We start from the raw sequence: 16,060 nt of genomic DNA on the forward strand, positions 1-16,060 counted from the left end.
CCAACACAAGCACAAGCATACTGTACATAGAAAACCAACATCCTTATTAAAGTTAAATGCTCTCTCTCTCAGTTCAGGGATGATAATAAGAAGTTGCACCCATGTCTGGTGGACTTTCAGAGTCTTCCAGAACCTGAGAAGAATTATAACCTCCAGATGTCTGGAGAGACCTTGAAGTGAGTGTCTGTTGAATATCAAATGTCTAAAGTTCATTGCTTATGCATCCATCTGTCCATCCCATTTATTCACCAACTTTTTTTCTCCTTGACCTCTCCAGAACCCTCTTAGCTTTGGGTTGCCATGTAGGCATGGGAGATGAGAAAGCAGAGGAGAATCTGAAGAAGATAAAATTGCCCAAAACGTAAGAAAACCAAAAAAAAAAAAAAAAAAAACCACACACTCAGGTTTTTGTCTTGTATAATGTATAGTGTTTTGGTGTTCATGTTTTTCCTTTTCTTGGTCAGTTATGTGATGAGCAGTGGGTTCAAACCTGCTCCTCTAGACCTCAGCCACGTCAAACTGACACCCAATCAGAACCAATTGGTCGAGAAGTTGGCAGAAAATGGGCATAATGTTTGGGCACGGGACAGAGTGAGACAAGGATGGACCTACAGCATTGTGCAGGTAGATGTGGATACTATGCTGACTCTGTCACAATAAAACATGTTTTTAAGTGAGAAAATTGTCCTCGATCATCCTCAGTCGCTGTGTTAACTAGTTTTTCAATAATATTTATTAGTTATAATACTTCTAATAATAGTAATAAGCATAAATGCAGCATGAATTGCCCATAAACAGTTATACACACAACATTTGTATTTCCAGAAAAAGACGCTAAAACAATAATCAATGTTTGAAACAATACCTATATGAATTTATAATTAATTTATAAGAACAATTAATATAATAAACAATCTTATAGATCATGGTGGAGAGGTGCTTTATTTCCCAGACCATACCATGTGATTATAGTTCAGTGTTATATAATCAGTAGATTCAAATTTTAATGTTAAATATGTTTATTTTGATAAAGTGTTTGGCAAAATGATTATTAAAATGTTTTGTCTGCTTTATTTGGTATAATATGTCTAGTTAAAAAAAAGGGAATTAATAACTACTGTAAAAATTTGGGTCACACTTTATTATAAAGTCAAATTCTTGCTATTTACAAACCATTAACTATGATTTTGCCTCAATAAACTCCAAATTGGATGCTTATTAATAATTTGTAAAGTAGTTGTTAAATTTAGGTATTGGGTAGACTTAGGGATGTAGAATATGGTCATGCAGAATAGCCATTATTTTAATAATAAGCATGCTTATTATTATTAACCCATATTAGAAACAACTCACAAGTGAGAACAGTGCAAATAAACTCCAAACTAACAGAAACTGTGACAGGACCGTTGTTGTGCGACTTTGACTTTGTTGATTTTCTGTGCCCTGGAATTTAGTTAATAATACTTCAAAAACGAATTCTTTGTCACTAACCTTGTGACCCTCAGGACATTCTGAATAAGCGTAACCCTCGTCTGGTACCTTACAACCTCCTGGATGAGAGAACCAAGAAGACGAACAGAGACAGTGTGAACAACGCTGTGCGCACTCTGATTGGCTATGGATACAACATCGAGCCCCCGGATCAGGAGAGCAGTGAGTCTTTGCTCTCCTCTCATCTACTATCACTATTACCATCACAAATATGGAACAGACCTTAATGAAGTCATTGCCCAACTTCAGATACATATTTGTTGGTACAGTATCTGTATCGTTTTTGCAGTCCTAATCTCTCTTTTTCCCCACAGGTGGTCTTGGTGATGAGAACACTCGTGGAGATAAAGTGCGCATCTTCAGGGCAGAGAAGCAGTATGCTGTTACCTCAGGAAAATGGTACTTTGAGTTTGAGGCCGTGACCACAGGAGAGATGAGAGTTGGCTGGGCTCGACCGAACGTCCGCTCTGACGTTGAGCTTGGTTCTGATGAGCTGGCCTATGTCTTTAATGGAAACAGGGTCAGTGGTGTCATATTAATCTCATTCTGATGGGTTATATGGTACCAGGCTGTTCCAGCTAATTGGACCAATACATTTTGTGTGCCGCACAAGTTGCTGACAAACTATTTTGGATAGCTGCAATAAACACTGATTTACTCTCCTCTGCTCTTCCTGCAGGCTCAGCGATGGCACATTGGTAATGAGCCATTTGGCCGTCAATGGCAGTCTGGTGATGTGGTCGGGTGCATGATAGACCTCACTGAAATGAACATTATGTTCACTCTTAATGGAGAGATGCTGATCAGCGATTCTGGCTCTGAAATGGCTTTCAAAGACATTGAGATTGGAGACGGTGAGGATTTAGGCTATAACGTTGTTCATCAATGGGGTTTCAATGTGTTGTTTTGCAGGATAATGTGTTTTGTTTAATAAGCATTCATTTAGCGGGTCAGGAAAAGTCTGTAGTTCGTTTTTGAATGAGTTTCACAAGGTTTGTTTCCATAGACAGATCAATCCTGGTTCTTGGATTTAAAAAGCTGTGTAGATGATAATTTACTTTTTTTTTTTTTTTTTTTAAAGAAACATTTAAAGAAAGGGATTCCAGTCCAGATAATATTTGGATTATATTTTCTTTTCCCCCTCAATAACAAAATATATTTTCTTTAGAGATTTATTGTTTGGCTCCAAAATGACAAAAAGGCATCATAAAAAAATGTCCATATGATTCATATGCTACATTTTAAGCCATTAAATATCTTTTTACCCATGGTGGGGCAAAACTTAAGTTATTCTCTGGGTTTTTTCTTCAAAATCTAATATGACACCTTTTATGTTGACGACAATTTTGGCACAAGATATGCAATAATGAATCCCGTTTGGGATTAAATAGGGTGAACGTGGCTTTAGTAGGCCATTTCATGACTACAGAAACCTTTCAATTTGCATGTGAACTCATTTAAAGTTTATGCTGAGCATCACAAACACCATACATTATGATTTAATAGTGGAAAAAGTCCCAAAACCCCGATACACACACACACACTACTAAATCAGCTTCTTCTCTTTGTTCTTCTCCCTCCAGGTTTTATTCCGGTCTGCACTTTGGGTCTTTCTCAGGTTGGCCGTATTAACCTGGGTCAGAATGTTAGCAGCCTACGCTACTTCGCCATCTGTGGGCTCCAAGAAGGCTTTGAGCCATTCGCCATCAACATGAAGAGAGACATCACAATGTGGTTCAGTAAGAGCCTCCCCCAGTATGTTCCAGTGCCCACCGACCACAACCACATTGAGGTACTGTAATTATTGTGCAATTTAGTTGAGTCTAAAGATATAGATAAAATATACATATCAACTGTATTACTCTATTACTGTCTTCCTGTGACCTGTAGGTCTCTCGTGTGGATGGAACCGTAGACAGCGCTCCCTGTATTAAAATAACCCACAAGACTTTTGGATCCCAAAATGCCAACACAGACATGATGTTCTTCAGACTGAGCATGCCTGTAGAGTTCCACCTGACCTTCAAGGTGCCAGCAGGCACTACCCCCCTCACACGAACCCTCACCATCCCTGAAGATCAGGTGCTGGAGGTAGACCCCAACTCTGACTTTGAGGTGCTGAAGAAGTCGGCCAGTCGCAAAGAGCAGGAGGAGAAGGAAAAGGAGCCGTCCGTGCCCAAAGATATCCAAAGCATTAAGGAAAATGACAAAGACACTGCATCCGAGAAAGGAAAGAAGAAAGGGTGAGATCTGAGGACTTTTATTAAGTTTATGCAGATAATTGTATATTTAAAAAATGTAAAATGTTGAAAAACACCCTCCAAATGATCCCCTCAGCTTCCTGTTTAAAGCTAAAAAGGCAGCCATGATCACCCCTCCTCCACCTCAACCTATTATGCCCCGTTTGTTTGAGGATGTGGTGCCTGATGATCGTGATGACCCAGAGATCATCCTCAATACGACCACAGTCAGTGTTCATTACAAGATCTGTTATATATAACATACTCTTCGCTCTTGTTTTTTTACTTATGCGTCTCTCTCCCTGTCTCAACTGTGCAGTACTACTACTCAGTCCGTATCTTCGCCGGTCAAGAACCTAGCGGGGTATGGGTGGGTTGGGTCACCCCAGACTTCCACATGTATGACCTCAACTTTGACCTGTCTAAGGTCCGCACTGTCACTGTCACTGTTGGAGATGACAAGGGCAATATACATGACAGGTGAGATATAAAAATTCAGCTCACTGATCTGCCATGTCAAATTACTGAAATGTGGGCTAACAAGGACAAATACAAGAAGCTGCAGTGTGGAGAAGCATTTATTTAAAAATAAATGTTCGGTATAGTGAGGTGATGTAGGTGAATATCGATTTTGATGATGTAAGAGCAGTGCACCAGTGGCCCAGTTCAGTCACTGACCATCAGAATTTTTTGGGAGTAAAAGAAAAGATTTTAAAGTATGATGCCTACTTTTTTTCATATTTTCAGTGTAGTATTTTGCATCTACCATACAACATACATTTAAACCTTTGGGATCTAGAATTTTTTTTTAATAAAATAGATTTTGAATAAAAATCTAAACAACCTTGAAACAAGATAAATGTATTTGAGAACCTAATTAAATTGGCAAATAGTTCTTATATTAAGCACAAATCTCACAGTAAAATATCATTACAATTTAAAATATTTATTTTCTGTTTAAATATATTATAAATATAATTAATGGCTGTGATGTCAAAGCTGAAATCTCTTCAGTGACACATGATCCTTTAGAAATCCTTCTTATGTGCTGATTTGGTGCCCAATAAACACTATTTATTTGAAAAGGATAACATTTATTTAAAATATAATTTTAAAATAGAAATGTATTCATCCTTTCTAAATAAAATTACTCATTATAAAGAAAGAACAAACGTTGACAATTTTGATTAAGCTACAAATATTTATTTCTTTACTCAAGAACACTTACAATGTTATGTTTGCTTATCAGTATGAGGAGGAGTAATTGCTATATGGTGTGGGGAGGAGAGTTTGGCAGCAGCACCCAGCAGAGGTTCAGCCAGGAGGATGTGGTGATTGGTTGCTTGGTTGACCTGGCAACAGGACTCATGAATTTCACAGCCAATGGGAAAGAGATCAACACTTTCTACCAGGTAAGTGAAGCTTCTCTCTTTAAAGGAAGAACTGTAGTGGCACTTAAAAAGTCACTGTTAGGAGTGCTTTTTCTTAATACGAACTCATATTTATACATATGCTTTATCAGGTGGAGCCCAACACTAAGTTGTTTCCAGCTGTGTTTGTTTTGCCGACCAGCCAGAACATGCTGCAGCTGGAACTCGGAAAACTCAAGGTCTGCACTATCCACTATTTCTGGCACTGAAAGTCATTAGCTTTCTTTTAAAAATATTTTTACTAAACATTTGTAGCCTTAAATTTCTCACTTCCTTTCTCCTTCCCATAGAATATCATGCCTCTTTCGGCAGCCATGTTCCGTAGTGAGCGCAAGAACCCGGTGCCCCAGTGTCCTCCTCGGCTGGATGTTGAGATGTTGACCCCTGTGATCTGGAGCCGGATGCCTGACCACTTCCTGGATCCAAAAGTGGGGCGGGTGAGCGAGAGGCATGGCTGGATGGTGGAATGTACAGAACCTCTCACCATGATGGCTCTGCATATACCTGAAGAGAACAGGTACAGGAGAAAGGAAAAAATAAAATAAATAAATAAATAATTTGAAAACATTACCCCACAGGAAAAAAAAACTGCAAAAAACAGCCTAAGCGGTTTTAAACTGGTCTCCCAGAGACTGGCAAAGCTGGTTTTAGCTGGTTGTTCAGCTGGTCTCCAAGCCAGCCTGACCAGCTAAAGAAGTCTATCTATCTATGGAACTTTGTAACCATATAGCAACCACCCAGAACACCCTAGAAAGTAGAAACAACACCCTATAAAACCCCAGCAAACACATAGCAACACTCTAGCAACCACCTAACAATAACCATTAGCACCATAGCAACTAACTACCAACCATCCAGAACATCTTGGCAAACAATTAACAGAACCCTAGCAACCACCCAGCAAAAACATTAGCAAACATCCAGAACACCCTAGCAACTTAATAGCAGCACCCTGTTAACCACCAAACTGTGACAATGAACACTCTAACAATCATCCAGGACACCCTAGCAACCATGTAGCAACAATCTAAAACACCCTAATAACCACCTAGCAGCCACCCAGAAAGCCACCCTATAAATTGCATAACAACATCCTAGCAATGATCATGAACACCCTAGCAACTGCCTAGCAGCCACCAAGAACACCCTATAAACCACATGGCTGTACCCTAGAAACCAAATAGCAATCACTCAGGGTGCATCTCAATCGACTCCCTAGCTCATGAATCAGTAGATTGTGTAAACAAATTCAGTTCCCTGACTCACTGTATGTTGGGACAGTGATCACTCGAATTCCAGTGACTCACGGACTTACTCCAATGATTACGTATAGCATCAACGGAAAGCATAGCAGAACTTCATCACAGGAATTAATAAACAACAGGCAGGGTCAATATAATTTTTAGATTATTGTTAATCTCTTTAAACACATTGCTCTGTTACACGTTCTTACAACATTTCACCGGATATTAATTTTAAATCATGTTAGATTAGATTACATTAGATGTTCTCATTACCTGTCTAGTGATGTGTGTTTATGATGAAATAAAAAAAATTAAATGGTCCGTCTTATCAATCTTATCAAGTCATAATATTTATCGAGTTGGCTTGTGTGGTTTATGTTTCACGCTTCAGAAATGTAATGTTATTTCCAGTAAGGGAGCATAGTGTGCCCCTGAGTACCATAGTAGCTTCCATAACCTGTGGAGAAGGGGGCGGGAGAAACAACTTTCTCAAATACTTTCAGTTTGGACTGCAGTACCCGTTTCAACCACTTGCTGAACAATATTAAATAGTAAGGATAGTCCACCCAAAAATGTTATTCTGTTATTAATTGCTCACCCTCTTGACGTTCCAAACCTGTAAGACCTTTGTTCAACTTCGGAGCACAAATTAAGATATTTTTGATGAAATCCGAGAGCTTTCTGACCCTGCATAGACAGCAATGCAGCAAACACATTCAAGGCCCATAAAGGTAGTAAGGACATCATTAAAATAGTCCATGTATAAATGTATTATTCCTTTCTGGCCAGACTTTGTCAAGCTAACATCAAAGTTTGTCTTGCCAATTTTTATTTATCTACTTGTGTGTTGTTCAAAAGTGGATGTGTTTCTCTCTCTTGTTCAGGTGTATCGACATCTTGGAGCTGTCTGAACAGCATGACTTGCTGAAGTTCCACTATCACACTCTCATGCTTTATTGTGCTGTGTGTGCATTGGGCAACAACCGTGTGGCCCATGCCCTCTGCAGCCATGTGGACGAATCACAGCTCTTCTACGCTATCGAGAACACCTATCTGCCTGGCCCCCTCCGCAGTGGCTACTACGACCTTCTGATCAGTATCCACCTGGAGTCAGCCAAACGTAATCGCCTGGGAACCAATCGTGAGTTTATTGTTCCCATGACAAAAGAGACGCTGAGCATCACGCTTTTCCCCGATGCAGAGGCGGCCAATGACCTGCCAGGAGTGGGTCTCACAACTTGCCTCAGACCCAAGCTACACTTCTCCCCCATCAACTTTGTGGGTACCGACCCAGATCTGTACACCATAAGCCCCATCATTCCTCTGCAGGTACGATGAGGATACCATGGAGTTCAAAACTGATTGTTGGTAGACAGATCATCTCTTTGTTAACATCTGCACTCTTTCATTCCTTACAGGAGCTGAAGACCAAGGCTCTAAACATGCTTACTGAAGCCGTGTTCGATGGCAGCCAGGCCATGCGTGATCCTGTTGGGGGCAGCGTTGAGTTTCACTTCGTTCCTATTCTCAAACTGATCAGCACCCTCCTCATAATGGGCATCTTCAACGATGAAGACGTCAAGCACATTCTCAAGATGATTGATCCCAATGTGTTCGGTAAGAAAGAGGAGGCAGGAGAGACAGAGGAACCAGAAGAGGAAGCTGCTCCCAAGGAGGAAGGAGAGGAGGTGAAAGAAAAAGAAGAAGCGGCTGAAGGAGAAGAGGAAGCCGTGGATGAGGGAGTTGGGGAGGAGGAGGAGGAGGATGAGGAGCTAAAAGCTCTAAAGAAGGAGGAGGGACAGGAAGGAGAAGAGGTTGAGAAGGCATTAGAGGAGGAGGAGGGAGAGAAGGTGGATGGAGAAAAAGCAGAGGAGGAAAAGGAGGCAGAAGAAGTAGGCGAGCAGGCCAAAGAGGAGGAAGAGGAGGCTCCAGAGGAGGGACTGCTTCAAATGAAGCTGCCAGAGTCTGTCAAACTTCAGGCAAGTATCTATCTATCTATCTATCTATCTATCTATCTATCTATCTATCTATCTATCTATCTATCTATCTATCTATCTATCTATCTATCTATCTATCTATCTATCTATCATACAGTACTTGGGAAGTCATGGCCTAGTGGTTAGAGAGTTTGATTCCTAACCCTAAGGTTGTGAGTTTGAGTCTCGGGCCGGCAATACCATGACTTAGGTGTCCTTGAGCAAGGCACCAAACCAGCACTGTGTGTGTTTACGGTGTGTGTGTGTGTGTGTGCACTTTGGATGGGTTAAATGCAGAGCACGTATTCTGAGTATGGGTCACCATACTTGGCTGTATGTCACTTTCATTTATTTGTCTTTCCCTCCATCTCTCTTTGATCTATCTTTTTGACTGTCTCACTACATATTTTTATATGCCTAGAATATAAATTTCATATTATTGTATATACTGTATATTATGTGTATTTTCTCTAGATTGTATGTTTTATTAGAGGCAAATAATTTTTGTCAGGCAAAGATTGAGCTTCTTGTCTTCCCTGCCACTCCAACTCTACAGTATGATTTCTCCATCCAGCTAGGCTCTTCTACAATTTCCCCATCAACTTCGATCAGAAATCTTTGCGTAACCTTTGATAACCAGTTGACCTTCAAAGACCACATTGCAAACCACTTGATCTTGCAGGTTTGCATTGCACAACATCAGAAAGATCGGGCCCTTTCTAACGGAGCATGCTGCACAACTTCCTATCCAGGCCCTTGTCATTTCTATTTTCAAACACAATCAAACCTCTACAAATGATTCTGAGTGCAGCGGCATGAGTGGTCTTCAACAAACCCAAAAGAGCCCATGTTACACCTCTCTTTATCTCCTTGCACTGTTCAAGACATTGATGCTTGCATATAGAACAGCCACAGGCTCAGCACCAGCCTTCTTCCACTCACTATTAGGAGTGTACATCCCCTCCAGTAGTCTCAGATCCACTAGTAAGCGACGCCTCATGGTACCATCAGAGAGAGACTCAAAATCACTTTCCAGAACATTCTCGTTCACCATTCCTGGCTGGTGGAATGATCTTCCCACCTCTATCTGGAATGCTGAATCCCAGACTATTTTCAAGCGAAAGCTGAAAACTCATCTCTCTCGAAACTACTCGGCTTCATCGTAAAAAAATAAATAAAAATAAAATAAAATAAAACACCTTTCTCTTTATTTATTCCTTCTTTTTCTAGCTTGTACCTTATTTGAACAATGTCTAAAACTTGGTATTACAAGCACTTCCTTGGTCTGTTTGCCCTTTTAAGAAGAATCACTTTATGTATCCCCCAATTGTAAGCCGTTTTTGATAAAGTGTCTGCAAAATGACTAAATGTAATTGTATTAATACTGCCAATACTCTTCCTCTCTTTCAGATGTGTACCCTTCTACAGTATTTCTGTGACTGTGAGCTCAGACACAGAGTTGAGGCAATTCTGGCATTCTCTGATAAATTTGTACAGCAGATCCAGTCAAACCAGCGTGTACGATACAATGACCTAATGAGAGCATTTACAATGTCTGCTGCAGAGACCGCTCGCAGGACCAGAGAGTTTCGCTCTCCTCCACTGGAACAGGTATAATAAACAACTCTTCCCTTTAAATCCACTTATGATTAGATTTGCTTTCAGGGTGACTTATCACTGATTGTGTGCATATATGTAGATTTTGATGTTGACTAACTTCAAGCACAGTCCAGAAGAAGAGGATTGCCCTGTACCAGAGGAAGTGCGGGAAACCCTCCAGAATTTCCACGATGAGCTGCTGAATCACTGTGGTCTGTGTTCAAAATATCTCACAAAACAAAAAATCAACCTTATGGCCACATTACAAAAACTAAACACAAAGCAGCTGCTGTTGCAAAATCATCTTGTGATCAAATTCTCTACAACTAATTCAGTTTCTGTTGATTTTTGTACCTCAGGTGTACACGTAGAAGAAGAAGCAGAGGAGGAAGAGGTAGAGGCGTCTCTGAGAGGGAGACTACTCAGTTTAGTGGAGAAGATAAAGACCTTAAGGAAGAAAGAGGAGGAAGAGGAACCAGAACCAGAGGAAGAGCCTAAACCTAGTGAGTAAATGAAGTAAAACATCTAGAGATGAGAAGGTCGTTCAGTTTGACCTCATCAAATGAATGCAGTTAAAGATCAATATATATATTTTTAATTGTACTATGTTAAGTGTTAGTCTAACAAGTCCAGAACATTTTATGTCTCAGGTACTTTACAGGAACTGATATCCCACACAATGATCCACTGGGCACAGGAGTCCTTTATTCAGAACCCTGAGCTGGTGCGGCTCATGTTCAGTCTTCTTCATCGGCAGTATGATGCTCTGGGAGAGCTGATCCGTGCCCTGCCAAAGGCCTATGCCATCAGCGGTGTGTCCATACAGGACACAATGGACCTGCTAGAGTGCCTGGGACAGATCCGTTCTCTTCTCATTGTACAGATGGGCCCGGAAGAGGAGAGGCTCATGATTCAGAGCATTGGGTAGGTACATCAAAAACCTGGATATATATCCTACTTTTCAAATCCATGTAGAGGCTGTGTTTAGTTGATACAAACATGGTAAAAACAGTAATACTGTGAAATATTTTATATATATATATAAATATCTGGTGTATATTTGTAGCAATAGCCAACAATACATTGTATGGGTCAAAATGATCAGTTATTCTTTTATGCCAAAAATCATTAGTATATTACATAAAGATCATGTTCTATGAAGATATATATTTTCCTACCGTAAATATATCAAAACATAATTTTTGATTAGTAATATACATTGCTAGGAACTTCATTTGGACTACTTTTAAAGGCGATTTTTGTATTTAAAAAAATAAATAAAATAGTTTTTATTTTTTTTGCACCCTCAGATTCCAGATTTTCCAATAGTTTCCAAGAGTTTTAATCTTAACAAACCATACATCAATGGAAAGCTTATTTATTCACTTCTTTTGTATATCTTTTATTATTATTTTTATATAGCTTATAGCTTTATTCAGATGTATAAATCTCAGTTAAATAAATAAATAAAATAAAATAAAAAAAAACCTTATGAGTGGTTTTGTGGTCCGAATAAAAGTATTGATTTCTTTTTAAAAAAAAATGTTTATGACCCCAAATGGTAATGTACCTTGTTGGTTCTCATTCCCCGAACTTCTCCAGAGTCATTATGTTTTTACTGGACATCATATATTTTGTATCATATGTAGTATTTCAAATGCATATTGTCTCTTGTCTCATAGGAACGTCATGAACAACAAGTTGTTCTACCAGCACCCTAACTTGATGCGAGCTCTGGGCATGCATGAGACGGTCATGGAGGTTATGGTCAATGTACTGGGAGGTGGAGGAGACTCTAAGGTACTTTCCTGTTTATATATATACTGTATATATATATATATATATATACTGAATGTTTAAAATTGTTTTTCTTGGAAAATAATCCAATCTTTTTTTCTGTCTATAGGAAATACGATTCCCGCAAATGGTTACCAGTTGCTGTCGCTTCCTGTGCTACTTCTGCAGGATCAGCCGTCAGAACCAGCGTTCCATGTTTGACCACCTCTCATACCTGCTGCAGAACAGTGGCATTGGACTCGGTTGGTGGCTTTGTAAACCTTAACTGACACAGCATATTGGTATTATTGTTAGGTCTGTTCACACCAATGATAACTACAGTATAACAATAATTCTAATTGTTATAGAAGTCCACAGCACAGCTATAACAATATAACACTGAGGAAAGATATCATTGAAATCAATTTCAGAATGATTTTTTCCAGCTAATGAATGCTAAAAACATTGACAGCGAATTGAAATCCAAATCCAGTTTAAAAGCTTTCATATTTAAATCAGCAGATTACATAAATGCAGTGTGCACTTATAATAAATAGAACTTCATTGTGTGTTGATGTGGATGCTGACATGGTCATCATTGTAGTTATCATTCTTGGTAACACTTTACAATAAGAATCCATTTATTAACATTAAATAAGGTTAATGTTGTAGAAGAATTTATCATTGTTAGTTAATTTCAACATTTACTAATATTTTTTTTTTAAATTAACGTATCTGTTGACATAATTCAATTAACATGAGTAAAACAATGAACAAATGCATTTTGATTAACTGACATTGACAAAAATTAATATATATGGTAAAAGACATTGCTCATTGTTAGTTTATGTTAGCTAATGTTTTACAAATGAGACCTTGCTGTAAAGTGTTACAGAGTTTTGTAAATAATTACTTAATGCATCTAGGTCCTAAAAAATAAATAAATAAATATAAAAGAATTATGCAATTTAGGAGCATAATATTACTCTTTCCTTTTCTTTTATATATATATATATCTATATCTTTTTTTATGTGTTGCTATTTAGGAATGCGTGGATCTACTCCTTTGGATGTTGCTGCTGCATCTTGCATTGACAACAATGAGCTTGCACTGGCTCTTCAAGAGCAAGACCTTGAGATGGTAATGCTCTGAACCAACAGTATTTTGTAGCTTGTGATTCTATGGTAAAGTGAGATTTAAAAAAATCGCATGTTTACTGTGTTACTCAGGTGGTGACGTATCTGGCTGGATGCGGCCTTCGAATGTGCCCCATGCTTCTGTCTAAAGGCTACCCTGACATCGGATGGAATCCAGGTGGAGGAGAGAGATATCTGGACTTCCTACGTTTTGCTGTGTTTGTAAATGGTGAGCATATTAAATCGAATTCTATTTCTAACTCCTCGGTTGGAAGGCATTCATTATTAAACGTTGTGTTTGTGTCCTCAAATACAGGTGAGAGCGTAGAGGAGAACGCCAACGTGGTTGTTCGTCTGTTGATTCGTCGGCCTGAGTGCTTCGGCCCCGCTCTGAGAGGAGAGGGTGGCGCAGGTCTGTTAGCTGCCATCGAAGAGGCCATTAAGATCTCCGAGGACCCTGCCAGAGATGGGCCAACTCCTAAAAAGGACAGACGTTTTATGTAAAGAATGCTTGATTTTTCCTTTTCATTTGAACTATTATTAATATAATTTTATCTATATACACTGAATTTTTGTCCTTTGTGATTGGTTCACAGGTTTGGAGGGGAGGAGCAACATGAAGAGAACAGAGTACATCTTGGAAATGCTATCATGTCATTTTACTCGGCTCTTATTGACTTGCTGGGTCGCTGTGCTCCTGAGATGCATGTAAGTAAAACACCTTGAAAGATTTACCTGTGGAGTCTATGAGAAATGTAATGTTTCTGATATATGTGTTTTTTTTTGTATATAGTAAAATATAGTAAAAGAGTCATATTGTGAAATGATATTAGATTTTAAAATAAGTTTATTTCTATGAATGGTAGTGTGTAAGATGAAGGTCATATTTTTAGATTTCATATGGACTTCAGTTTTAATCCTGTTCTTTACCCACAGTTGATCCAAGCAGGTAAAGGCGAAGCTTTGAGAATCAGAGCTATCTTGAGGTCTCTCGTACCCATTGAAGACCTGGTGGGAGTCATCAGCCTTCCTGTTCAGATCCCCACCTTTGGCAAAGGTACTCAGAATGATCACCATGTGACCATTTCTTATTTTAATCTTTATTTGTCTGTCTGTTTTACTTTTTACTTCGAGATATAAACAGGCTTCCATACAACTCCTGTATACTCAACTCTTCTTATTTTTTCCTGTGCTACTTTTCATAGATGGCCAGATTGTTGAGCCAAAAATGTCCGCGAGTTTCGTGCCAGACCACAAAGCCTCCATGGTGCTTTTCTTGGACAGAGTGTATGGCATTGATAACCAGGACTTCCTGTTGCATGTGCTAGAAGTGGGCTTCCTGCCCGATATGAGAGCCTCAGCTTCTCTAGATACGGTGAGCTATATATATAATATAAAACAAAACAAAACAATACAATACACCGATCACTGATCTTAATTGTGATCTTCCAGGCGGCATTCAGCACCACAGAGATGGCTCTGGCTCTAAACCGTTACCTGTGCTCAGCTGTGCTTCCTCTGCTCACAAAGTGTGCCCCACTGTTCGCTGGCACAGACCACCGTGCCATCATGATCGACTCAATGCTGCACACCATCTACAGACTGTCCCGTGGCCGTGCCCTTACCAAGGCCCAGAGGGACGTCATCGAGGACTGCCTTATGTCTCTTGTCAAGTTAGTCCGATCCGCAACGTCCGCGCTCAAATGTAGAAATGGTAACATCAAATGTTATAGCTAATAAAGGAATGTTTGTGTGTTTTAGGTATTTGCGGCCATCTATGTTGCAGCATCTGTTGAGAAGGCTGGTGTTTGATGTGCCAATCTTAAACGAGTATGCCAAGATGCCCCTCAAGGTATGCAAGTGTAGTTGGTTTAATTAGTTGCACTGATCTGTTTCTTGTGCTCATATTTTGTGCTTTTATTTCATTTAGCTGTTGACCAATCACTATGAGCGCTGCTGGAAGTATTATTGCCTGCCGAATGGATGGGCGAACTTTGGCGTCACATCAGAGGAAGAGCTGCATCTCTCTCGCAAACTCTTCTGGGGCATCTTTGAGTCCCTCGCACACAAGGTTTGACAGACATGCATAGTCTCAACAGACAAGTTCGAACTGAAATGCTTGTGTACACTTACATACCATCTCATCTATGTAGAAATTCGATGCAGAGCTGTTTAAGATCGCCATGCTCTGCATCTGTGCCATTGCGGGTGCCATCCCTCCAGACTATGTGGATGCTAGCTATTCATCTGTGACTGAGAAGAAAGCATCAGTCGACGCTGAGGGAAACTTTGACCCCAAACCAGTGGAGACAACAAAGTGAGAAATGATCAGCTAGTTCAATTACAGTATTAATTTAGCATCTTAGCATTTATATATGAGCATTGAGCACATTTCAGATTTCTGATTTAATGTATGTATACAGATTTATGGTAACATTTTAGTTTAGGGACCAATTCTAGCTATTAACTAGTTTCTCATGCATATCACTAGTATATTGGCTGTTTATTAGTACTCATGAAGCACATATAAGCCTTATTCTGCATAACAATTTGAAAAAACCTACCCCATACTTTTAAGCTTAACAACTACTTTACTAACTATTAATGAGCTGCAAAATAGGAGTTTGGGTTGCACTTTATATTACAGTATGTGTACTTACATGTACTTATAGTGTACTTACAGTGTATTTTTCTAAGAAAGTTCTGGTAATACAAGGTAACAACATGGGGTAGGGTTAGGTTTAGGGGTAGGTTCAGGGTTAGTACCTAGTTATTTCATAGTTACTGTAATTACTATAATAAGTACATAGTATGTACATGGGGAACAGGACTGTAAAATAAAGTGCTACCATATGGCCTGGTTTCACAGACAGGGCATATTCTAAGCCAGAATTTGGCCATACTAGTTAATTTAGGTCATTTGAGTAATTTTTTATAAATGGGCCTTTACTGATGTACACAAAGGCAAATGTACTGATATGTTTTAAGATCAATCAGTGCACGTTTCTTTCAGTTGAAACCGCACAGACTTGCATTTTAGTCTGGAAGTAGGGTTAGGGTTGTCTGTGAAACAAGGGGTGTATGTTATATAGTTGTATAGTCACATTGAATAGGTGTAAAAAAAGTCCTTAGCTGATCACATTTAAACTCATTGACATTAACAGAGA

At 39.2% G+C, this 16,060-nt stretch overlaps 1 protein-coding gene across 18 annotated transcripts in view; it reads left to right on the forward strand.

The window, feature by feature from the left end:
- The window catches only part of LOC127977884 (ryanodine receptor 1), a 98,313-nt gene that overhangs the window by 36,832 nt on the left and 45,421 nt on the right, over positions 1–16,060 (forward strand). For all 18 annotated transcript variants that reach the window (XM_052583073.1, XM_052583072.1, XM_052583079.1 and 15 more), the window contains 31 exons: positions 73–176; positions 278–361; positions 465–624; positions 1,506–1,653; positions 1,806–2,011; positions 2,171–2,345; positions 3,075–3,283; positions 3,382–3,734; positions 3,829–3,958; positions 4,051–4,211; positions 4,981–5,143; positions 5,254–5,340; positions 5,452–5,678; positions 7,290–7,734; positions 7,824–8,384; positions 9,792–9,992; positions 10,081–10,192; positions 10,340–10,483; positions 10,631–10,904; positions 11,663–11,780; positions 11,887–12,019; positions 12,803–12,897; positions 12,987–13,122; positions 13,210–13,393; positions 13,490–13,601; positions 13,830–13,950; positions 14,099–14,268; positions 14,346–14,566; positions 14,655–14,745; positions 14,824–14,964; positions 15,047–15,210. In XM_052583073.1, coding sequence (XP_052439033.1) covers positions 73–176; positions 278–361; positions 465–624; positions 1,506–1,653; positions 1,806–2,011; positions 2,171–2,345; positions 3,075–3,283; positions 3,382–3,734; positions 3,829–3,958; positions 4,051–4,211; positions 4,981–5,143; positions 5,254–5,340; positions 5,452–5,678; positions 7,290–7,734; positions 7,824–8,384; positions 9,792–9,992; positions 10,081–10,192; positions 10,340–10,483; positions 10,631–10,904; positions 11,663–11,780; positions 11,887–12,019; positions 12,803–12,897; positions 12,987–13,122; positions 13,210–13,393; positions 13,490–13,601; positions 13,830–13,950; positions 14,099–14,268; positions 14,346–14,566; positions 14,655–14,745; positions 14,824–14,964; positions 15,047–15,210 — 5,630 coding nt within the window. The remainder of the gene's footprint in view (positions 1–72; positions 177–277; positions 362–464; positions 625–1,505; positions 1,654–1,805; positions 2,012–2,170; positions 2,346–3,074; positions 3,284–3,381; positions 3,735–3,828; positions 3,959–4,050; positions 4,212–4,980; positions 5,144–5,253; positions 5,341–5,451; positions 5,679–7,289; positions 7,735–7,823; positions 8,385–9,791; positions 9,993–10,080; positions 10,193–10,339; positions 10,484–10,630; positions 10,905–11,662; positions 11,781–11,886; positions 12,020–12,802; positions 12,898–12,986; positions 13,123–13,209; positions 13,394–13,489; positions 13,602–13,829; positions 13,951–14,098; positions 14,269–14,345; positions 14,567–14,654; positions 14,746–14,823; positions 14,965–15,046; positions 15,211–16,060) is intronic.

This window comes from Carassius gibelio, chromosome B18, assembly GCF_023724105.1.
Source record: "Carassius gibelio isolate Cgi1373 ecotype wild population from Czech Republic chromosome B18, carGib1.2-hapl.c, whole genome shotgun sequence".
NCBI classification, from domain to species: Eukaryota; Metazoa; Chordata; class Actinopteri; order Cypriniformes; family Cyprinidae; genus Carassius; species Carassius gibelio.